This window comes from Schistocerca americana, chromosome 5 (assembly GCF_021461395.2).
Source record: "Schistocerca americana isolate TAMUIC-IGC-003095 chromosome 5, iqSchAmer2.1, whole genome shotgun sequence".
Classification (NCBI taxonomy): domain Eukaryota; kingdom Metazoa; phylum Arthropoda; class Insecta; order Orthoptera; family Acrididae; genus Schistocerca; species Schistocerca americana.
This window is the reverse complement of record NC_060123.1, coordinates 180,397,554-180,423,083: the sequence shown is the minus strand read 5'-3', so window position 1 is coordinate 180,423,083 and position 25,530 is coordinate 180,397,554. Positions and strand designations below refer to the sequence as shown.

General features: G+C 42.6%; 1 protein-coding gene across 1 annotated transcript in view; it reads right to left on the bottom strand.

Moving 5' to 3' along the window:
* Positions 1-25,530, bottom strand: part of LOC124616259 — a 932,810-nt gene that overhangs the window by 166,401 nt on the left and 740,879 nt on the right. The window contains exon 13 of the mRNA XM_047144563.1: positions 9,810-10,061. Within this exon, the coding sequence (XP_047000519.1) occupies positions 9,810-10,061 (252 nt within the window). The remainder of the gene's footprint in view (positions 1-9,809; positions 10,062-25,530) is intronic.

The window sequence follows — 25,530 nt, the reverse complement described above, 5'->3', positions numbered from 1 at the left end:
TACAGGGAGTCAAGGGTTATTTACAATTTGTACAGAAACCAGATGGCAGTTATAAGAGTCGAGGGACATGAAAGGGAAGAAGTGGTTGGGAAGAGTGAGACAGGGTTGTAGCCTATCCCCGATGTTATTCAGTCTGTATACTGAGCAAGCAGTAAAGGAAACAAGAGAGAAATTCGGAGTAGGTATTAGAATCCATGGAGAAGAAATAAAAACTTTGAGGTTCGCCGATGACATTGTAATTCTGTCAAAGACAGCAAAGGACTTGGAAGAGCAGTTGAACGGAATGGACAGTGTCTTGAAGGGAGGATATAAGATGAACATCAACCAAAGTAAAACGAGGATAATGGAATGTAGTCGAATTAAGTCGGGTGATGCTGAGGGAATTAGATTACGAAATGAGACACTTAAAGTAGTAAAGGAGTTTTGCTATTTGGGGAGCAAAATAACTGATGATGGTCGAAGCAGAGAGGATATAAAATGTAGACTGGCAATGACAAGGAAAGCATTTCTGAATAAGAGAAATTTCTTAACATCGAGTATAGATTTAAGAGGCAGGAAGTCGTTTCTGAAAATATTTGTATGGAGAGTAGCCATGTATGGAAGTGGAACATGCACGATAAATAGTTTGGACGGGAAGAGAATAGAAGCGTTCGAACTGTGGTTCTACAGAAGAGTTCTGAAGATTAGATGGGTAGATCACATAACTGATGAGGAGATATTGAATGGAATTGGGGAGAAGAGGAGTTTGTGGCACAACTTGACTAGAAGAAGAGATCGGTTGGTAGGACATGTTCTGAGGCATCAAGGGATCACCAATTTGGTATTGGAGGGCAGCGTGGAGGGTAAAAATCGTAGAGGGAGACCAAGAGATGAATACACTAAGCAGATTCAGAAAGATCTAGGTTGCAGTAGGTACTGGGAGATGAAGAAGCTTGCACAAGATAGAGTAGCATGGAGAGCTGCATCAAGCCAGTCTCAGGACTGAAGACCACAACAACAAACAACTTATGGACGCGGGTGAGAATTCGTATTCTATAACAAATTTGTTAAAGAACAGATTTCGTTGCTTCACTTTCGTTTAATGGCAAAATTTATTTAGCACGAAGCGTCTCAGTTGCATCCTGGCGTCATCAAATGCACTTGTATTACTACTTCACTATTTTGTATGACTACTTACGCCAAAGGTGACTTGTTCTTATTGTCGTGTGCGTACATGAGTTAGGTGGCGCAGTTATACCGATAAATTTTCTATGATACTACGTGTACACTTTTTAATTGAATACGGCAAATATTTATTGGTATAACCTATGAATTACTTATTAATATACACTGTCTCATAAAAAAGTTAAGCACTCAGACGCCGCGGTCGGATGTCAATGTGTCTTTGCACATGTACACGCCAGAGGTCGGTATGTAAATGATTACAGCTGTGTTCCTCCGTGAAGTTAGAACGAGTACCTGTGTGCATTAGTGCTGTTCGTGATTACTGTTGTTATGAGAATGGAAGGGTAACTAAGGGGTATGACTAGCGCCAGATGTTAAGTGATCACTGTGGGCATGGAGACAGCACGCCCTCGTCTGTGACAGCGATGTCAGCACATGAAAGAATTTGTAAAGGCGTTATTGAATGTCTTGATTTGACTGGATGACAGAATCGTGCAATGTCCAGATATATGGAGCATTCGAACAGCGGCCGATGCTGGACTGCATGGGAACTGAAGCCAGGCAAGCTCGGCGCCCAGGTTCTGTTCGACCACGTCTGACCATACAACATAACCCTTTCACATCTGCGCCTCCCGTCCGACTGCAACTAATGGACTCTATGTGACATTCTTCGTCATCCTGCAACATCCGTCGGAGACGGGCAGTATCCAAAGTAGGCAACTGTCGTTCCATGCGAAAGCTGCAGTTAGCACCGTAAAAGAAACGGCTGCTTTTGGAGTGGTGCTGCGATCGGTAAGCATGGTCTGCTGATGAATGACGTAGTACTGTCTTCAGCGATTCACTAACGAGGATTATCGTCGGCGAAAACAGCGGTGACCTGCGAAGAGGTCCCATTCTTCCAATGCTTTGGGGAAACACAGCGGTGTTATTCATGACGATAAGGTTAGGGGAGCCATCGCGCACGACTTCATGCAACATCTGGTATTGACCGAGGAGACTCCGACGCCACAACGATGCGTCACCAACGTCCTGCATAGTCTTGTGTTACCTCTAATGCGACAGTAAAGTTGCGCCATTTTCCAAGAGAACTATGCTCGTCCACAGGTGAACGTATCTCTATGAACTGTCTGCATGATGTTGACGTCCTTCAGGTCTGTAACCGATAGAACATGTGACTGACCACCTCTGACGTCAGCCGTGTGCCAGAGCCACTATTCGGGATATTAAGGAACAGTCACGACAGTTGTGGGGCGGCTTGCCTCAGGAGAGGACACAGCGGCTTTATAACACCTTTCAAACTGAACCATTGCGTGAATCCTCGTCAGAGAAGGTGCAACTTGGTACTCCTAAGTCGGCACGTTCGTTTGGTGCTCGCTTCAAGGTGTTCCACTTTTTTTCTCAGGCAATGTCAGTGCACGTTGCAATATGGGGCACACGATTTTTTTAAAAAAGAAAAAAAGCGCTTAACATCGCTTGGGACTACACAGAACTATGTTTATACCGGATCAAAGAAGATTGTACAGGTAATATACTGAAGGTGAACACAAATATTATTACACTTGAATTACACTGTTAGCATAAACTGAATGTTTTTTACACCATCGACAAAATATACGTGCTTTAAAACATTTTGAGTTTTGGTAAGGAAAGAGTTAGGAGTTCTGCAAGGGCTTTTGATATTAATGAAACAGGTAACTAACTGTAGAAAAGTTTTTGAAAAGTTCACATTGTTGCTCTCTAAGTAGTTAGTAGCAAATAATTTCATACTTTTGAACATGTGGGAACATAAACAGAAGCTTCATAATGCAAAACAAACTACAACAGAACATACAAAGACTGACAACTGCAGTGTGGTGTTTACAAAATTGGCGGTGGAATATGTGAAACTCTGTATACAGCCAAAACTGTGAGGGATTTTCTTAAACTCTAACCGAACCGAACGCGGCCGCTGGGGGCGACCGCCATCCCCATCACCGCGAGCACGCCGCTGGTCCACCGCAGCCACCCGAGGTCTAGTGGACCTTCAAAATGGTTCAAATGGCTCTGAGCACTATGGGACTTAACATCTATGGTCATCAGTCCCCTAGAACTTAGAACTACTTAAACCTAACTAACCTAAGGACAACACACAACACCCAGCCATCACGAGGCAGAGAAAATCCCTGACCCCGCCGGGAATCGAACCCGGGAACCCGGGCGTGGGAAGCGAGAACGCTACCGCACGACCACGAGATGCGGGCTGGTGGACCTTCGCTCTCCGCGAATCTCGACACTTCGCCAGAAGATGGGTAGTATGACACTTCCAGAAACGTCGTGAGATATCAACGCTACCACCCGGCTGGAGACCCGAGAATTCTTCATCAATAGCTTCTGCCGGGAAAGCCTACAGTCACATATATCTAACCGAACACATTAACGCGTACCTGACTATCTTCAAAATAGTAATTTACCATCTGCGTTAAAGAGACTGCACACGTGATCCAAGACATTGAAAATGATCTTCAACAGGTGAAATTACCAAACTAACCTACATCAACAACTAGAAACATTAGTAAATGGCACAAAGTATGGAAATATACTGCTGAATGAGAAGCTAGAAGTCAAAAACGCCAAGCCTGTAAAATGTTTTCGGCTGTAAGTTGCTTGCATCAGTAAAACGTGAAGAAATACATGCATAGTTCCTGCGCCTTTTCTTAACAAAATTAAATGTCTTTAACGTAGGTAATATTTTCTGTGATGGCCATAAGAAAGAAACTGACTCTCCTAATAAGTGTCTTGATGTATTTCGAGTATAATATGATTTCAATTTCAATGTCATACTGATAGCGTTATCTTAGAATTCAGTTAAACCTTAACTCTGTGTCACTGCAAGGGATGTTATTGTTTTGGTATATATGGAATGCATAGTCGTTCCGTAAGTAAGTACTGCGTTATTTGTTTGTATTCAAGTCGTATCTAAGTAAGAAGAAAAATAGAACGAAACCCGTTCTAAAACTCGCTGCTGAGATCCGCCACCTAACCTCACTGGTACACACAAGAACAAAAACACGTATGGATTGTACGAGGATGAGTGAAATGAAAATCTTAAATATTTTTTTCAATATTATTTACTGTGCAGAGGTGGTACAAAGCTATATCACTTTTCAACATAATCTCCCCCACGCTCAATGCAAGTCTTCCAGTGCTTACAAAGTGCATAAATTCCTTTAGAAAAAAATTCTTTTGGTAGTCCGCGCAACCACTCATGCACCGCGTGGCGTACCTCTTCATCAGAACGGAACTTCTTTCCTCCCACTGCGTCTTTGAGTGGTCCAAACACATGGAAATCACTTGGGGCAAGGTCTGGTGGGTATAGTGGATGAGGAAGACAATCAAAATGCAAGTCTATGATTGTTGCAATTCTTGTATGGGCAGTGTGGGGCCTTGCATTGTCAGGTTGCAAAAGGACACCTGCTGACAGCAGTCCACGACGTTTTGATTTGATTGGGGGCTGCAGGTGATTTTTAGGAGATCTGTGTATGATGCACTGGTGACAGTGGTTCCTCTAGGCACGTAATGCTCCAAAATGACGCCTTTTTCGTCGCAAAAGTGTGTCAGCATATCTTTCCCTGGTAATGGTTCTGTTCAAAACTTCGGTTTTGGTGATGAGGAATGGTGCCATTCCTTGCTCGCTCTCTCGTTTCCGGTTGGTGGAAGTGAACCCAGGTTTCGTTCCCAGTAACGATTCTTGCAAGGAAGCCATCACCTTCTCGTGCAAAGTGCCGAAGAAGTTCTTCACAAACATCAACATGTCGTTCTCTCATTTCAGGAGTCAGCTGCCGTGGCACCCATCTTGCAGACACTTTGTGAAACTGGAGCACATAATGCGCAATGTGGTGTGCTGACCCATGACTAATCTGTAAACATGCTGCAATGTCATTCACTGTCACTCGGCGGTTTTCCTTCACTATTAGATTAGATTAGATTTACTTTCATTCCAATTGATCCGTAGTGAGGAGGTCCTCCAGGATGTGGAACATGTCAGAAAAACAACAATACATGACAAATATTTAAACTAAAACAAATAAGCTAATGTACCATTCCACAGGTCCCAAGTGGAATGATCGTCATTTTTTAATGAACACTAAGAGTCATTTTACAAATACTATTGCACTGAATTTAAAATAAAAAAGTTTTATATTTATTTATAAGGTAAGAAACATGTAATACAACTACTGTAATACTTATTTACAATGAACACATTACTGCACTGAAATGGTGCAGAAGTTAGATTATACTTACACACACACACACACACACACACACACAAATTTTCAGTGAACACATTACTGCACTGAAATTGTGCAGAAGTTATGTTGTACTTATATACAAATCAGTTGGTTTTCCTCAGAAATTCATCAATGGAGTAGAAGGAGTTGGCCACCAATAAATCCTTTAGGCTTCTCTTAAACTGAATTTCATTGGTTGTTAAGCTTTTTATGGCTGCTGGCAAGTTATTGAAAATGTGTGTTCCTGAATAATGCACACCTTTTTGTACAAGACTAAGTGACTTTAAATCCTTGTGAAGATTATTCTTATTTCTAGTATTGATTCCATGAATTGAGCTGTTGGTTTGAAAAAGTGATATATTTTTAATGACAAATTTCATTAAGGAATAAATATATTGGGAAGCTGTAGTTAGTATCCCTAGTTCCCTAAACAGGCTTCTGCAGGATGTTCTTGAGTTCACACCACATATAATTCTTACTGCACGTTTTTGTGCCCGGAAAACTTTAGCTTGGCTTGATGAATTACCCCAGAAAATAATCCCATATGACATTATGGAATGAAAGTAAGCATAGTATGCCAGCTTTTTCATTTTTATATTCCCTATGTCTGACAAAATTCGCATTGCAAACAGAGATTTGTTAAGACGCTTCAGCAGTTCTGTGGTGTGCTCCTCCCAGTTGAATTTATTATCAAGCTGTAATCCCAAGAATTTAACACCGTCCACTTCTTCTATCTTCTTGTCATCATATGTTAGACATATACTCTTGGGACACCCCTTACAAGTTCTGAACTGCATGTAGTGTGTTTTTTCAAAGTTTAGTGACAAAGAATTGGCTAGGAACCAGTGATTAATGTCTACAAATATTTTATTGGCTGATCTTTCTAAGACTACACTTGATTTGCTATTTATTGCAATGTTTGTATCATCAGCAAACAAAACAAACTTGGCATCTGGTAATGTTACTGATGAAAGGTCATTGATATACACAAGAAAAAGTAAGGGCCCCAAAATGGAACCTTGTGGGACCCCACATGTAATTAGTTCCCAGTTGGATGATGCCTGATAGCTTGATACATGTCTCTTTCCTAATAACACCCTTTGTTTCCTGCCAGAGATATAAGATTTGAACCATTTTGCAGCATTTCCTGTTACACTATAATATTCTAGTTTACTTAAAAGGATATTGTGATTTACACAGTCAAATGCCTTTGACAGATCACAAAATATACCAGTTGCCTGCAATTTTTTGTCTAATGAATTAAGTACATTTTCACTGTAAGTGTAGATAGCCTTCTCAATATCAGAACCTTTTAGAAATCCAAACTGTGACTTTGACAGTATGTTATTTGAGATAAGATGGTTATAAAGACGACTGTACATTACTTTTTCGAAAATTTTTGAGAATGCTGGCAACAGTGAAATTGGACGGAAATTTGATGCTATTTCTTTATCTCCCTTCTTAAACAGTGGCTTAACTTCAGCATATTTCAGCCATTCGGGAAATATTCCACTGATAAACGACTGGTTACACAGATAGCTTAATATGTTACTTAGCTCAGAATCACATTCTTTAATTAACTTTGTTGATATTTCATCATACCCACTAGATGTTTTTGATTTTAAAGATTTTATGATGGACATTATTTCTGTTGGGGTAGTGAGGGTCAAATTCATATTATGGAAGTTACTTGAAATGTCTGGTCTAAGGTAATCCATAGCAGCATCTACCGAACCTGACAACCCCATCTTTTCAGTAACAGTTATAAAATGTTTGTTAAAAAGTTCTGCAACACTATACACATCTGTCACCAATGCATCATTTACTCTTAATGCTATTTGTTCCTCTTCATGTCTGGTTCTACCGGTCTCCTCCTTCACTATATCCCATATTGTCTTTATTTTGTTATCTGATATGACTATCTTTTCCTTGTAATATATTTGCTTTGACATCCGTATTACAGTCTTTAATATTTTGCAGTATTTCTTATAATGTGCTATAGCATCAACATTGGAAATGTTTCGGATTGACAGATACAGTTTTCTTTTTGTTTTACAAGATACCCCTATTCCTCGAGTAATCCATGGCTTCTTTGTAGACTTTGCTCTAACCTTGGTAAGTTTTGGGGGAAAGCAGTGTTCAAATAAGGTAAGCACTTTATTAGCAAAAATGTTATATTTTTCATTCATGCCATGAGCACTGTAAACATCAGTCCAGTGAATGTCTCTGAGGAGTGTCCTAAAATAATCAATTTTTGGCTTACTGATTACCCTCTTGAGCTCAGATTTAACAGATTTTATATCCTGTTCAGTATTAACATTTAACAGAAGGAACTGCATGTCATGGTCTGAGAGGCCATTGACTATTGGTTTTGTAATATAATTTTGTTCATTTGACTTTTCTATAAAGATATTATCAATGGCTGTTTGTGAGCAAGTGGTTATCCTAGTGGGGAACTTTACTGTGGGAATTAAGTTGAATGATAGTGTTACTAACTCAAATAGGTTCTTGTTGGGAGAGTCTTTAAGGAAATCTACATTGAAATCACCAGCAACCACTATTTCTTTGTTTTTGGTTGTTAAATGGGCCAGTACAGCTTCAAGGTGGTTTACAAACAGATTAAAGTTACCTGCAGGTGCTCGATATACACTTAATATTATGAAAGATTTTTTGTGAAAATCTAATTCTGTTGCACATGCTTCCATATGCTGTTCTAGGCAAAATTTATGAATGTCTATGTTCTTAAATTTATGACAGTTCCTGATGAATGTGGCAACTCCTCCTTTCTCCATTTCTGATCTACAATAGTGAGATGCTAACCTAAACCCTGTAACACTTAAAAGTTCTATACCAGTGGTCACATGATGTTCAGAGAGGCAGATTATGTCAGCTGGGTTTGAAGACTCTAATTCATCTATGCAGATAGTTAATTCATTAATTTTATTTCTTAGTCCTCGAATATTTTGATGCAATAAAGATAGCTGACATTTCACATTGACTGACTTAAAATTGGATGGAGTTAAAATATCTGCTGACAGTTGAAAATTCTTAACCAATGGCTGTTTATGTTGATGTAATAAGCTGGAATTATGTTTTTTGATTTCTTTCTCAAACTGAAGGTTTGTCTCAGTTCTAACCTCTCTTAAAATTTGTTTTCTTTCTGTCCTCCCTACCCTAAAAAAGGGTCTTTTCTGAATCCTATAACCACTGGTATTTTACCACTCATGACAGTGCCTCCCCCCTTTAACTTTCCTGCTATTTCCCCAGCCAATTTACCCTTCCCCTTCCTGTTGAGGTGAAGGCCATGCCTAGTATAATCCCACCTACTGACAGAATCAACATGAACCACACCAATGTGTGACCCCGCACCCGACATGAGCAGCCGTTCCAGCTCCAAATTAACTCTCTTGACAGAAGAGTTCAAATGAGGTCGGTCATGGCGCCCAAGAACAGATACAAACTCAACACTGGTATGCCTCGATGCTGATGCAATCTTCGCCAGGTCACACTCTATGCTGTACCCAGGATCTCTGTCAATACTGTTACCTACCCCACCCACTATAACCACGGTGTCTTCCTTAGTGAAATCTTTGCAAAGTGATCCTAAATCCTCTGTCACCTGCTCCAGACCAGCACTAGGTTTAAAAAAATTGGTGACCTGGTATTCTGATCCTAGTTCATCCTGCAAGAGTTGGCCAACACCTCTTCCATGGGAACTACCTAACAACAACACTTTCTTTCTCTTTACTGATTTCCCTACATTCTTACTTCAACTGCTGCAATGCTCTGTGGAGTCACAACTCGTTGTGTCTGACCTGGACGAGGAGAATCTTCCAATGAAGTCACACCATTTGCGAACTTCCTACCCCATTCGTAGACTCGCTCCTGTGACACAAGCATCACCATACTGAACCTTCATTCGTCGATAAATTTCGATAGGTTTCACCACTTCACTACGCAAAAACCATATAAGAGAACTCTTTTATTCCCTGGTGCAGGTCGCAAGTGGGGCGGCAATTTTTATACTGATACTGCGACGGTATGTGTGCATCTGCACTATGCTGCCACCTACAGGCCATTCTGCACGCTGTTTGTAGCACGCCTACCAACTTACAGGATAACGGCGCGAAATTTCGATTTGTTATTACAAATTTAAGGTTTTCATTTGACTCACCCTCGTATATGTAGTCACACAAAATATCCTATAACAGGCATATGTGTTCTTGATGATGTCGGAACGCTTCCTAAACACGTCATGCTAAGGGAAATGTTGCTATTTATCGCGAATGGAGCAGAAAATCGTGTTGTCCGTAAGCCTTTACCTGGCAGGCCAGAGACCTGCCAGAAGGTGTGCTGCTAAGACGAGGCGCTACTCACCGGTGGTCCTGTTGGGCAGGCCGGGCACGGTGACGTTCTCGAAGCCTCGGATGTCGAGCCGGCCGCCGACCAGCTTGAGCAGCGAGAGGTCGCCGCCGAGGCAGCGGCCCGCCCTGGGGCACTCGGGGCAGGGCTGGGGGGCGGGGCACAAGTCGTCCAGGTCGAGCGGAGGCGGCGGGCCCTCGCCGTACACCACGGCCCCCGGCAGCGACGCCAGCAGCGGCGGCGGCGTCGCCAGCCGGGGGTCCACTCCTGCGGGCACACCACGCGGATGGCGGTCATCGCTCAAACAACCGGTCTACGCTAGTTAACCCGACTGTTAAAACCGATCAAACTAGCCGGTTTCTGAAATAACCGATTTTTCGATTTTTTGTTCCTATTATTTCATCTACACCTACATCTACATTTTTACTCCGCAAGCCACCCAACGGTGTGTGGCGGAGGGCACTTTACGTGCCACTGTCATTACCTCCCTTTCCTGTTCCAGTAGCGTATGGTTCGTAGGAAGAACGACTGCCGGAAAGCCTCCGTGCTCGCTCGAATCTCCATAATTTTACCTTCGTGATCTCCTCGGGAGGTATAAGTAGGCGGAAGCAATATATTCGATACCTCATCCAGAAACGCACCCTCTCGAAACCTGAACAGCAAGCTACACCGCGATGCAGAGCGCCTCTCTTGCAGAGTCTGCCACTTGAGTTTGCTAAACATCTCCGTAACGCTATCACGCTTACCAAATAACCCTGTGACGAAACGCGCCGCTCTTCTTTGGATCTTCTCTATCTCCTCTGTCAAGCCGACCTGGTACAGATCCCACAATGATGAGCAATACTCAAGTATAAGTCGAACGAGTGTTTTGTAAGCCACCTCCTTCGTTGGTAGACTACATTTTCTAAGGACTCTCCCAATGAATCTCAACTTGGTACCCGCCTTACCAACAATTAATTTTATATGATCATTCCACTTCAAATCGTTCCGTACGCATACTCCCAGATATTTTACAGAAGCAACTGCTACCAGTGTTTGTTCCGCTACCATATAATCGTACAATAAAGGATCCTTCTTTCTATGTATTCGCAATACATTACGTTTGTCTATGTTAAGGGTCAGTTGCCACTCATTGCACCTAGTGCCTATCCGCTGCAGATGTTCCTGCATTTCGCTGCAATTTTCTAATGCTGCAACTTCACTGTATACTACAGCATCATCCGCGAAAAGCCGCCTGGAACTTCCGACACTATCTACTAGGTCATTTATATATATTGCGAAAAGGAATGGTCCCATAACACTCCCTTGTGGCACGCCAGAGGTTACTTTAACGTCTGTAGACGTCTCTCCATTGAGAACAACATGCTGTGTACTGTTTGCTAAAAACTCTTCAATCCAGCCAAACAGCTGGTCTGATATTCCGTAGGCTCTTACTTTGTTTATCAGGCGACAGTGAGGAACTGTATCGAACTCCTTTTGGAAGTCGAGGAAAATAGCATCTACCTGGGATCCTGTATCTAATATTTTCTGGGTCTCATGAACAAATAAAGCGAGTTGGGTCTCACACGATCGCTGTTTCCGGAATCCATGTTAATTCCTACAGAGTAGGTTCTGGGTTTTCTGAAATGACATGATATGCGAGCAAAAAACATGTTCTAAAATTCTACAACAGTTCATTGTCAGAGATATAGGCTTGTAGTTTTGCGCATCTGCTCGACGACCCTTCTTGAAAACTGGGACTAGCTGTGCTCTTTTCCAATCATTTGGAACCTTCCGTTCCTCTAGAGACTTGCGGTACACGGCTGTTAGAAGAGGGGAAAGTTCTCTATTTCCCGTAATAAATGTAGAAATGGAACAAAGATTTAAAAATTTTGACTCACTCAGTTTCAAGATATACGAAATCAAAACATTAAAATGAACAGACAAATAAAAGAAACCTTAATTCACCCACCATTCGCTGCTCTTCTCGAAAAGTGATGACTAGTTGAATGATAAAAAAAAATCACCAGTACTCTCCAGCTGATTCTAATGTCTTAATTTCTGCTAAATAAATGTCGTGGGACTAGGGCCTCCCGTCGGGTGGACCGTTCGCCGGATGCAAGTCTTTAAATTTGACGCTACTTCGGCGACTTGCGCGTCGATGGAGATTAGATTAGATTAGATTTACCTTCATTCCAATTGATCCGTACTGAGGAGGTACTCCAGGATGTAAAACATGTCAGAAAAACAACAATACATGACAAATATTTACAGCTGAAACAAATAAGCTTATGTACCTTCCACAGGTCCCAAGTGGAATGATCGATATTTTTTTTTAATGAACACTATATGAAAGAATCATTTTACAAACACTAATGACCTGAATTTAAAATAAAAAAAGTTTTATTTATTTATAAGGTAATAAACATGTAATAGAACGACTATAATACTTATTTACAATAAACACATTACTGCACTGAAATGGTGCAGAAGTTAGATTGTACTTACACACACACACACACACACACACACACACACTTATTTACAATGAACACATTACTGCATTGAAATGTGCCAGTTGGATCTACTGAGAAACTCATCAATGAAGTAGAAAGAGTTGGCCACCAATAAATCCTTTAGGCTTCGCTTAAACTGAATTTCATTGGTTGTTAAGCTTTTTACGGTTGCTCGCAAGTTATTGAAAATGTCTGTTCCTGAATAATGCACACGTTTTTGTACAGATGTAAGAGACTTTAAATCCTTGTGAAGATTATTCTTATTTCTAGTATTGATTCCATGAATTGAGCTGTTGGTTTGGAAAAGTGATATATTTCTAATGACAAATTTTATTAAGGAATAAATATATTGAGAAGCAGCAGTTAGTATCCCTACTTCCCTAAACAGGCTACTGCAGGATGTTCTTGAGTTCACACCACATATAACTGTTATTGTACGTTTTTGTGCCCGGCAAACTTTAGCTTGGCTTGATGAATTACCCCAAAAAATAATCCAATATGACATTATGGAATGAAAGTAAGCATAGTATGTCAGCTTTTTCATTTTTATATGCCCTATATCTGACACAAATAGCATTGCAAATAGAGATTTGTTAAGACGCTTCAGCAGTTATGTGGCGTGCTCCTAGCAGTTGAATTGATTATCAAGCTGTAATACCAAGAATTTAACACTGGCCACTTCTTCTATGATGATGATGATGATTAGGACAACACAACACCCAGTCCCTGAGCGGAGAAAATCTCCGACCCAGCCGGGAATCGAACCCGGGCCCATAGGATAGACATTCTGTCTCTCAGCTAGCTGAGGCGGACTTCATTTCTGCTAAAAATCATTTTATAATCGGGTATCAAACCACTATTTGCCATTACGAGTAGTCGGTACTAAACGGTGAAAACTGAGGTTGAAGAACTCTGTTTTTCGTGTTAATTCGTCCGTTTTCAAGAGCTACAAGCAGACAAAAGTACACAGGTAGTAGGTTATCTATTTTCTATTTTTATCATATACTGCAAATGAAATGTAAAATTTTTGTTTATTACTGTTACCATAATTTCCTTTTCTTCTTAAAAGTGACAGACAAATGTTCAGTTTTTTACAGCAAATGAAGCATTGTGTTTCACTGCTACCTCACTTCGTAAAAATATTTCCAGACTAGGGTTGGTGCCAGTCTGCAATACAGCGGATGTCCAGCGACGATAGTGAGAAACCGCCGTACACAGGGTGTTTCACAATTCATGTTACACACTTCTAGGGCCTGTAGAGGGGGTTTAGTAGATGAAGTATTACATAGAAACCCATGTCCGGAAATGCCAACCAACGACGTTACAGAGCGTCGCAGTTATAGATGTCGGCTCCTGTGAATGTGTGTGTGTACACGGTGATTCCGTGTTCATGTTAGAAATTCTCAATGATGGAGACGGATAAATGTATCAATTTGAGATAACGGCCCCTGGTTCGGAAACGAACGAGTGGAAAGCTACAACCGAAAATCATTCTGAAATCTCTGACAATGCAGTACATGCACTGGTACTGTTGTTGCTAAGAATGTTGGCTAAGCAACATTCACAGGTGGTAGTATGGACGAAGACAAGAGGAAGTGTAAACATGGGCTCCAAAATGTATATCTTAAGAGCTATCAGCATTGTTGAATACATTCATTCGTTTCCGTGTCCGATCACCGTTTCCAAAAAATAGCAGCTGAGGTACCTATGTCATTTCCTTCGTAAGCGTCTTGTATTGTGCACGGTTTGTCCAGGAGGGGGCATACAAGGAGGTGGCTTGGAACTTCTTCAGCTCCGCAGCATTCCCCATTTCCTCAGGGTGGTCTTGCATTAGGGGACGCCCACTCTTAGACGGTTGAGGGACTTCCGTTCAGGGTATTGTTTGCGCCAGGAGCTAGTTCCTTTGGTGATACGTCTACGGGCAGTGAGCTCTTCCATGTTGCAAGACGAATTGCCTCTGGTGCTCTCTCCAGTGGCGCAGTTCTAGCAAGGAAACTCTTTCAGGATTTAAGGCGCAATCTTGTTGTCTGATGGCCATACAGAGGATGTGGGCAGTCATTCTCCTGCTTTGTACTCTCATTGTCTGCGGTAGTGACCCAGCGGATGATGGTTGGGGCCATTCCAACAATCGGATACAATTTCTGCGCTGGTGTTGGCTTCAAGCATCCCGAGATGATCCTTGCAGTGTCGTTGACCGGAATATCGACTTGTATAGCATGAACTGAAGCGATCCACACAGGAGCAGCATACTCTACGGCTGATATACAAAGTGCAAAGCGCAGAAGTCCTTAAGAGGTGCGGGTTGGCTCCCCAGCTGCTGCCAATCACCTTCTTAAGTGTCCCATTGCGAGCAATGACTTTCTGTTTCACGCCTAGACATCGCTGCCTGTACGTTAGAGTCCTGTCCATTGCGACACCTAGGTAGACTGGTGTTGGGCAATGTTTCAGGTGCTGTCCTCGCCATGTGTTGTCCACCTTTTCCTGCGCTTCCTTGTTTCGTAAGTGGAAGGAGTTCATTTGAGTTTTACTTGGATTTGGATTCAGGTGGTTGGCATTATAGTACTTAGAGAGTTCATCCACTGCTAGAGACAGTTTTCCCTCTACTTCCTTAAAGTTTGGCTCCTGAACAGCTACTGCTGTGTCATCGGCGTAAATGAAGAGCCTGGTACTTGCTGGTACTGGCTGATCATTTGTGTAGATATTGTAGAGCGCTAGAGCAAGCACTCTGCGTTACGGGAGACGGTTCTTCTGCGCTCGCCATCTACTCCTCTTACTCTGTAATGGAATCTTCTGTTCTGGAGATTGTTCAATGGTGGAGATCTGTTTCACTCTAGCGAAGATGAACTGATGCTCATAGCTCCTCAGGTGTGCGTGTTAGAGTCCATGTTTACTAGCTATTCTTTATTTTCTTGGTCCATACAACCACCTCTGAACTAAAATACCGGTATTGGCTTTAACCGGTGTGTCTTCCCATCCCTAGCACACCACGTACACACTCGGTGCTGCAGACGGCTGAACACACACTAGGTTGGGTTGCTCGCATTTGGTCTTCAGTCTCGATCAAAAATATGGTTCAAATGGCTCTGAGCACTATGGGACTTAACTTCTGAGGTCATCAGTCCCCTAGAACTTAGAAGTACTTAAACCTAACTAACCTAAGGACATCACACACATCCATGTCCGAGGCAGGGTTCGAACCTGCGACGGTAGCGATCGCGTGGTTCCAGACTGTAGCGCCTAGAACCGCTTGGCCACTCCGGCCGGCCAGTCTCGATCGCCACCGGAAAGTTGGTCTGATGCAGTTCACAATCCTGTTGTTTGCCACCTATCCTTCATTTCAGTACACATATCGCATACTACATCATCAATGCTCTCCCTTTCATAATCAGCATTCCTCCTTCTCATCACCTCTTTCATAAAAATTTTCACTAGAGACACCGGTGTTGATAAGTGTCCAACCATTACCTCTCTTCGATTCATTATCTAACTTATTAGGGATTTTAGGGCACTGACAAGTATCACGCATTTTTCATTGCTTACTAGATCGATTCAGCTGATCTTCAACAGCGTCCTGTAACTGATGAACGACGTTTTACGAAACAACATCAGCGTTTACCAATGGTATCGGAGACACACGTCGTTGCCAGTCAGCCGCTGCAGCTGCAGCAGTGAGGCACCAGAATACTTGGATTCAATACTATCTCGTGGTTTTAAGTCATCAGAGGAACCGTACTCTACCTTAGAACCAACTAGCCATGCATTCCCCAATTTATTCTTACCCAGTACAAGTCCTTCCAGTGTAATACACTCAAATAATACACTCAAAACAAAAAAGGAGACACACGACGAAAGAATTATCTCACAGCTGTCTGAGGCGTCTCCACGCATGTCTTCCGCCTGGAATCTCATTGACTGGAACAGAGACGTCTTCAGTGATGGGTCCCGCTTCGAACTGAGCCGCTATGACCAGAGAAGTCGTGGTATCTGGAAACGCCCTGGACAGCAGTAGGATACAAACCTGTCTGCCGCCTGCCATACGACCCCCACAACCAGGAATGACGTTCTGAGGTGCCATTTCAAATGGTTCAGATGGCTCTGAGCACTATGGGACTCAACATCTGAGGTCATCAGTCCCCTAGACTTAGAACTAATTAAACCTAACTAACTGAGGACATCACACACATCCATGCCCGAGGCAGGATTCGAACCTGCGACCGTAACAGCAGCGCGGTTCCGGACTGAATCGCCTAGAACCACTCGGTCATAGCGGCCTGCGGTGCCATTTCATTTCACTCCAAGACCCCTTTGGCGGTCATCCTCGGTACGCCGATGATATTCGAGTACGACCCATTTCGTCGCCCTTCATGGCAAGCATTGTTGGATCATATGTGAGGAAAATATTGCCCGCCCGCACAGAGCCAGAGTTTCTGCTGCTGGTCTCCGTGCTTGCTAAACACTGCCGTCTCAGTAAGACTGCCGGATCTCCCACCAGTTGAGAACGTCTGCAGCATTATGGGCAGAGGCGTCCAACCAGGTCGGGAGTTTGACGATCTAACAAACAAATTGGACAGAATTCGGCACGATATTCCTGAGGAGGACATCCAGAAAGTCTATGAATCAGTGCCAAGTCGAATAACTGCTTGCTTAAGGGCCAGAGAAGGATCAGTGAGTTACTGACTTGCTTAATTTGTGAAGCAATTTCTCTTGAAGAAATCAAACAGTTTTCCTGAAATTGTGATCATTTGTTTGTCTGTACATTTGTCCGTACATGTACATCATAGCTACCGATTTCCGTCACATTCAGATGATCCCTTCATTGTGCAGCGTTTTTTGTCTTAGAGTGGATTTCTTTTAAAATCTCTTATCACATTGTCTTACGTTATTCAGAGGCCATCAATACATACCATTCAGAGCAGGATCTCACGTTAGATCAAGGCAGTGGCTTGTGGACAGCGACATTCCTGAAATGGACTGGCCAGCTCAGATATCCGACCCCCATCCGATTACATCTTTGGGGTTAGTTAGAACGTTAAGCGTCTAACATCACTACGTTGTCTGGTTTCGATCCTCGAGGAAGAATGGACTATTCCTCCACAGACATTCAGACACCTCGCTGAAAGTGTCTCCAGCAGAGTTCAATACGTCATAAAGGCGAGAGGTGGACAGCCACATCCCATACTTATTCCTACAAGTAGTTTACCTGTTAATTTTGATCAGATAATGGATTTACAGTTTCTGGTATTTATGGGACAAAACTGGGAGAGACTTTACCATATAATGATAAATAAAAACAAAATTCGACGCTTTAAGTCAGTTGGTTGGGATCGCCAATAAACAAAGTGTTATGACCCTCACTTGCAATGGATACTGGAGTTAGTTGAAAGCTAAAGCGAAGAGCTAGACATTTTAAACACCAGATCGGGGATAAGATCAGGGAAACCTTACGTAAGTCAAACTTCCTGGCAGATTAAAACTGTGTGCCGGACCGAGACTCGAACTCGGAACCTTTGCCTTTCGCGGGCAAGTGCTCGAACAACTGAGCTACCCAAGCACGACTCACACCCCGTCCTCACAGCTTTACTTCTGCCAGTATCTCGTCTCCTACCTCCCAAATTTTACAGAAGCTCTCCTGCTCTACCAAGCACTTTCCCGCGAAAGGCAAACGTCCCTAGTTCGAGTCTCGGTCCGGCACACGGTTTTAATCTGCCAGGAAGTTTCATATCAGCGCACACTCCGCTGCAGAGTGAAAATCTCATTCTGGTTTGCGGAAGTCAGCTGCGGGAACTGTACTGCGATGGCGTAAGCTCAGCGATTGGATAAAGTAGTGTGAATACTCGAAAGACAGTTTTATCCACAAAAGAAACGGAAAATCGAATAAATATAGAATGAATAGTATGATTTTCGAAATATCTGCATTCGAGAAGCAACTTTAGCTATACGATTGGTAACAGAGTGAATTTTGGAAAATCAGTTAAATGCAAATAGTACTGATACATGTGAAGAAGGCTTTTGATGATGTAGACTGGATTAAAAAGTTTTTTACTTTTATTCTTAGGCAGTATGAAATCAGTTACGATGATACGAGCGTAATTTATTCTCTTTTTAGGAAGCAGTCCGGAATAGTCAGCACTGATGGAATAACAGAAGAAGTAAAAATCTGGAAAGATGTCAAGAAGGTGGGAGTCGATCACTGTCACTACTGTTGACGGTTAATTTGTATACTGAAGAGAGAGCGAGGAAAGTAACAAACTGTCTCAATGTGGGACTTACTTATCATTGGCATGAAATCAACGTGGTACACTTCGCTTATGATATGAAAGAGACGGAAATATGATCTGGAACCGAGTGCCATGCTTAATGAAATGGAACTTGTCATATCTGGTGGCTACAATGTACACCGAGCAGCCAAAACACCTTAGTCTTTGATAGCAGCGACAAAGATTCGTGGCATGGAAGCAGCGAGGGAGTTGTCACCACAGCTGCACACTCAAGTCACCTAATTCCCATAAATGCCGGAAAGAGGGGCGTCACGTTGAATCCCATCTCAGATGTTCCAATGGTTCCAATGGCTCTGAGCACTATGGGACTTAACATCTGAGGTCATCAGTCCCCTAGAACTACTTAAACCTAACGAACCTAAGGACATCACACAAATCCATGCCCGATGCAGGATTCGAACCTGCGACCGTAGCGGTCGAGCGGTTCCAGACTGAAGCGCCTAGAACCGCTCGGCCACATCGGCCGGCCATCTCAGATGTTTTCGATCAGGTTCATATCTACCGAATTGGGGAATCAGCACATCAACTGGAACTCAACACTGTGTTCCTCGAACCACGCCATCACACTCGTGGTATTATGACATGGCGCGTTATCTTGCTGAAATATGTCACTGCCACCGGGAAACATGGTTGTCACGAAGGGATGTACGTGGTCTGCAACCAGTGTATGATACTGTTTGGCCATCATGGCGCCTTGCACGAGCTGCACTGGACCCATGGATCCCCACTGACTGAAACAACTGGGAAGGTGAAACTTCTTAATTTACTTTTGAAACTGCTGAGTGAAATTGACGTACAAGTGAACCTGATTAAACTGCTGAGTGAAACTGAACGTACTGTCACTTTGCTTGTCTTTGTCATTTCATACCTGACCTACAGAATCATTCCTGACAAATACAACACCAACGAGTATACTGCGTATAACAAGGCGAAAATCCCCATTAATGTACGAGTACAAAATAAATACCCAGTCTTTGGAAGCAGTAACATCCGTGAAGTGTCTGGGTGTGACTATTAGAAATGATCTCAAGTGGAATGATCAGATTACACAAGTAATGGGCAAGGCGAACTCTAGATTGCGGTTTATTGGTAGCGATGCAGACCTTCAACAAAAGAAATTGCTTGCAATACGTTAGTTCATCCAGTCTTGGAGTATTGTTCGTCTGTATGGGACCCTTACCAGTTGGATCGCATTCAAGAGATTGGAAAGGTCCAAAGAAGAGCGGCAAGATTCGTGACTGGTACATTTAGTCATGGCGAGAGCATTACAGAACTCAATGAATGTTTGAAGTGGGATACACTTTTAGAGAGAAGACGCGCTAGACAGAAGAGGCTGCTCACTAAATTCCGAAATCCGATCATCGCCGAGGATGAAGAGCATATATTATTACCAACAACTTTCAGATCGATCAGTGATCACCATTCACAGATAAGGGAAATAATAGCTCGTACTGTGGCGTTCAGACAGTCGCGCGAATTCTGCCCTCCGCCGCACACTGCTCGGTGGCTAGCGGAGTACATACGTAGTTGTAGATGTAGAACGCAATCTGACTGCTCAAATAATTAACACAAAAGAATGGCCCTGAATTAGAAGAAATCCTTACAATAAGTTAGACATTTCATAAGTCACTTACCTCACAAAAAAGCTTCATTACACAAACTACAGCGATACAGCAAGCACCAATACAGGCTCTAACTACTAATAGGCATGTGGTTACCAAAGGAAAGAATTTGTTGCAGAGCAAACAATGTTTTAGCAAATTTTACCTTAATAATGTGACATACAGTTCAAAAAATATTATAATCATTAAGAATTTTACATTTCCATGACGAACACACGATCTGACCGTCCGTTGGTGACAACACTTCAATCCTCTATCCTCCACGACTGCTAACTATTAACTTTCAACCTCCATCACTGCTGACTATAGACTACCAACTGCGAGTCCTTCCAGCCTCACAGAGTCTCTTACAGAGGGCGCACAGCGCTGTCAGTTATCAATGCAGTCTATCGCGCTGCCAACATACACACATATAAACAGGAAGTGGGAGACAGATGCACTAAGGAATGACGAGATACACTTAAAGTTGTCTAAGGCTGTAGATACAGCAATAAAGAATAGCCCAGTGGGCAGTATATTGAAGAAGAATGGACATCTCTAAAAAGGGCAATCAGGAGTGGGAAAAACATAGGTACAATGAACGAAACTGCGAAGAAAGCATGGGTAACAGAAGAAAAACTTCAATTGATCGATGAGAGAAGAAAGTACAAAGGAAACCCTAGGAATGTATTAACACAAGTCGTTGATAAATGAAATAAATAGGAAGTGCAGGGACGCCAAGACGAAATGGCTGCATGAAAAATGTGAAGAAATAAAAAAAGCAATGGTTGTCTGAAGGACTGAACAGCACATATGAAAGTCAAAACGGCCTACGGTCTTCAGTGAAATTAAAAGCAAGAGTTGTAACACTAAGAGTGCAATGGAAATTCCACTGTTAAATGCAGAGGAGAGAGCGGATAACTGTAAAGAGTACATTGAAGACCTCCATGAGGGAGACGATTTGTCTGATCTCAAAGAAGAAGAAACAGGTGTGGATTTAGAACAGATAGGTGATCAAGTATTAGAATCAGGATTTAAGCGCGCTTTGGAGGACTTAAGATCAAACAAGGCACAAGGGATAGATATCCTTCCATCAGAATTTCTGAAGTCATTGGGGGAAATGACAACAAAACGACTATTCAAGTTGGTAGTAGAATGTATGAGTCTGGCGACATACCATCTGACTTTCGGAAAAATGTCATCCACACAATACCTAAGACTGCAAGAGCTGACAAGTGCGAGAATTATCGCACAATAAGGTTAACAGCACATTCATCCAAGTTGCTGACAAAAATAACAGACCTGGACAAGAGAAATCTACTAGTACCAAACATAGGCCTTAATTTGAGAAAGGAATTCCTGAGAATGTACGTTTGGAACATAGCATTCTATGGTAGTGAAACATGGACTGTGAGGAAACCGGAACACAAGAGAAGAGAAGCATTTGAAACGTGGTGCAGTAGACGAATGTTGAAAATCGGGTGGACTGATAAAGTGAGGAATGAGGAGGTTCTGCGCGGAATCGAAGAGGGAAGGAATATGGGGAAAACACTGACAGGGAGAAGGGACAAGATGACAGGACATCTGCTAAGACATCAGGGAATGACTATCATGATATTAAAAAGAGTTGTAGAGGGTAAAAACTGTAGAGGAAGACAGAGGTTGGCATACATGCAGCAAATAATTGAGGACGTAGCCAGAATGAGATTTTCACTCTGCAGCGGAGTGTGCGCTGATATGAAACTTCCTGGCAGATTAAAACTGTGTGCCCGACCGAGACTCGAACTCGGGACCTTTGCCTTTCGCGGGCAAGTGCTCTACCATCTGAGCTACCGAAGCACGACTCACGCCCGGTACTCACAGCCTTACTTCTGCCAGTATCTCGTCTCCTACTTTCCAAACTTTGCAGAAGCTCTCCTGCGAACCTTGCAGAACTAGCACTCCTGAAAGAAAGGATATAGCGGAGACATGGCTTAGCCACAGCCTGGGGGATGTTTCCAGAATGAGATTTTCACTCTGCAGCGGAGTGTGCGCTGATATGAAACTTCCTGGCAGATTAAAACTGTGTGCCCGACCGAGACTCGAACTCGGGACCTTTGCCTTTCGCGGGCAAGTGCTCTACCATCTGAGCTACCGAAGCACGACTCACGCCCGGTACTCACAGCCTTACTTCTGCCAGTATCTCGTCTCCTACTTTCCAAACTTTGCAGAAGCTCTCAATTGAGGACGTAGGTTGCAAGTGCTACTTCGGGAGGAAGTGGTTGGCACAGGAGGGCAATTCGTGGCGTTCCACATCAACGCAATCAGAACACTGGTGACTCAAAAAAAAAAAAAAAAAAAAAAATGGAGGGCGCAGGGTCAGCACACTGTTCTCTCGGCTATTTTCGGCTTTCTTTACCTTAGTTCCTTGGTTCCGCTACTTCTCACTCAAATAGCTTCTGAACTGACATTACGAGGCCGAGTGCACCCTATTACAGTCCTTCCATATCCCTGGCAGTACCGGGGATCGAATGCAGGTCCTGCGCATAGCAACGGGACATGCTGACTACTGAGCTACTGAGGTGGACGATCTCTTCAGAGATGGGCCAGTTCTGTTGTTTCAGAAGCAGAACTGGTAAAGAAGGAGGAGGTAACGAATACACAGCAGCAAGGCTTACACGAGGGAAAAGGACTTTCTACAGAAACAAACAGCTGCTAACCTCCACAAATGTAAAGTTTGGGATTGAGAATAAATGACTAATGTCTACAATAGGGCCATGTGTGCGTGCAAAATGTAGAAACCTTTAAAATGTGTGACAGAAGACTGTTGGATAACCGAGAATGCATGATAGTTAGCAGAGAGAGTGACTGGATATGCCGCAAGGAATGAGTCTTTGCTTGGAACGGTGGATGAAGGAATGGTGGAAGGTTGGGAGTGATAAAGGAGGTCGTTAATGTAGGATGCAGCACTTAAGTAGAAATGGATGCATGGCAAGCAACGGGAGTGGAGAACTGTGTTCATTCCATCGCATATCTGATGATGGAAACAACAACAGTATGCACACCCATGGAAGTACATTTAATTCCCGATTCGTGTTTCCTAAATTATTTCTAACGTATTCTAGTTGTTGTTTGTTCTTCCTTTGTACTGCATCATTTCAGAAAGTGCTCTCATTACACAGTGTTAACATGATAGTTGTGTTGATCTCCCATCATGTCGCTTCTCACAGACTTACAGCTAAAGAAAATTGCCAATGCGTGTTTCGCTGGTACATTTGCGACCTAGCCACAGGTCTACAATGTGTATCCAGAACATTTGTATGTTCTCTCATCACGAAGCACCGAGTTCATACGAAACATCACACCATAAACGTAGTAACTGAAGAAAAACTGAATCTACTGTTAGAGAATTTTTACTTATGACAACGTGAGCACTGGCACGAAAGTGGCAGCAATAAGAATAGTCAGATAATAATAACTACATAACCAAAATTTTCATAGTAGAGTTACAATTTTTAAATTAAAACAAGTGAATCTAGGAAAGAGGAAGAAATCACATTAGGAACAAAAACATCGACTACCGATGTTGTGAGACGAGTCTACTTTTACAACATAACCTACCGCTGGATAGCTTATGCCAGTATGTCATAGCGTCGTTTACAATTGACTGGTCATAGCGCGGCTGCAGGGAATTCTACGATCACGATGGAAAGAAAGATTTATGACCTCCATGAAACATTTTAAGACAACAACAATGTTTCAATGGCGCTGATAATGTTCGTAGACGAAGACAGCATTCTCTGACATGATAATGTACCTATTCACACTCAATAAATATCTAAGTGTAATACCAGTACCGTAATTATCAAATAATAAGACCTGAGCTTTACAAACACCATCGGCAGGAGGAGAAGCAACGTTGCGGATTTAGTCTGTTTCGGCTCCTCTCTGGTCCATACGTCTCTTCAAGGGGAATCTCTGCCTCAAAGCCATTTTGAGCCAAGTGATTTCCTACCGATTGTTTGTTATTGATCTTCCGATAGCAGTAGAGCCGCTAGGCCAAGTCGGATCGTGTTAAGAGTGGACCCTATTCCAAATGGCCAAGCCGCATATAATTTAAGTCACTCTTGTTAAATGGTAGTTACAGCTTTATTTATTGCCCATTATTGTGGCTTGTATGGACGGGCGACGCCTTAATCTCAAGGTGATCCTTCTGTGTATGTATAGGTTGTAGATTTATTTTGATTGTTCATCTGCGTCTCGTGTGTTAGATGGAGGAGATCGTGTAATTGTGTCTGTTCATTTTGTGCATCCACTGTCCCCCGAAACACAGCCCAGCATATAATTAGCAATGCCTCTACTGATACAGATGGATGTCTCGCTACTAAAGAGTTCAAGTTACCCATAAACCGCGCTAATGATAGCAAATTAAGAAACTACGTAGTTAGGCTTGCCGGCCGTTTAGTCTGTCGCTACTAAGCCGAATTTCTATTTTGATTTTGCTTCTGTTACCGTCCGACAGTCCCATCTTATGGATGGAATTTGGTACTATTTCAGGATATGGATAACGTTACCAATTTTTTTTTGGTTGCACATAACTGAGTACCTTTTGTGTAAGGAATTATCTCACTAAAGATGTGTACCTTTTGTTTTTCATTATTTGAAAAGGACTTGCTAGCCCTATACTAGTACATGTATTTTCTCTTGTATTTTGGTGGACTACCCACTCTGAATAAGATTTGCCTTTCAATTTAGTTGTTTAGTGCTACACAAAATTATATTTTCTGTGTACTCACACCTGTATGGAGGCACCCAAGGTAATTCGGCTTCGAGAGCCGAGCGGCAAAGTTCTTGTTTATTTCACTTCCCGCAGCATCGCTTGTGTGAAGTTTTCCCCTGTCAGTGTTGTTCTGTCTGCCGAGTGAGTGGCTGCGCATCCGCTCCGCTTTACTGTCTGTTTGTGCTTGTATAAATGCAGCTGCGTCGGTCGCTCCGTTATGGCTACCACGTGTATACCACGAAAAGGTACTGTGAGCTTTACTTTCGATAAAACAACGCGACACGTGCACCCCGTGTCTCTAGAAATCCATGATTGGCTTGTCTATACAATTCATGTGAACTCAGATCAGGTCCACACCGCTTGTTTTGACACTGACGAGTACGTGTTTTACGTGAAATTTATGGATCGCTTTCGCACTGAAACATTACTGTCGCGACATGTTTCACAAGTCCCGTTCAACAGTCGCCATAATACCGTTAGTATGGTGCCACTAGCAGATGCTGAAATTGACTATACCGATGTTAGTGTTCAACCTCCCGCCATAGGTTGATGACAACTTTATAAAGGACGTCCGTCGTGAACATTGGTCTAATCAACACAGAT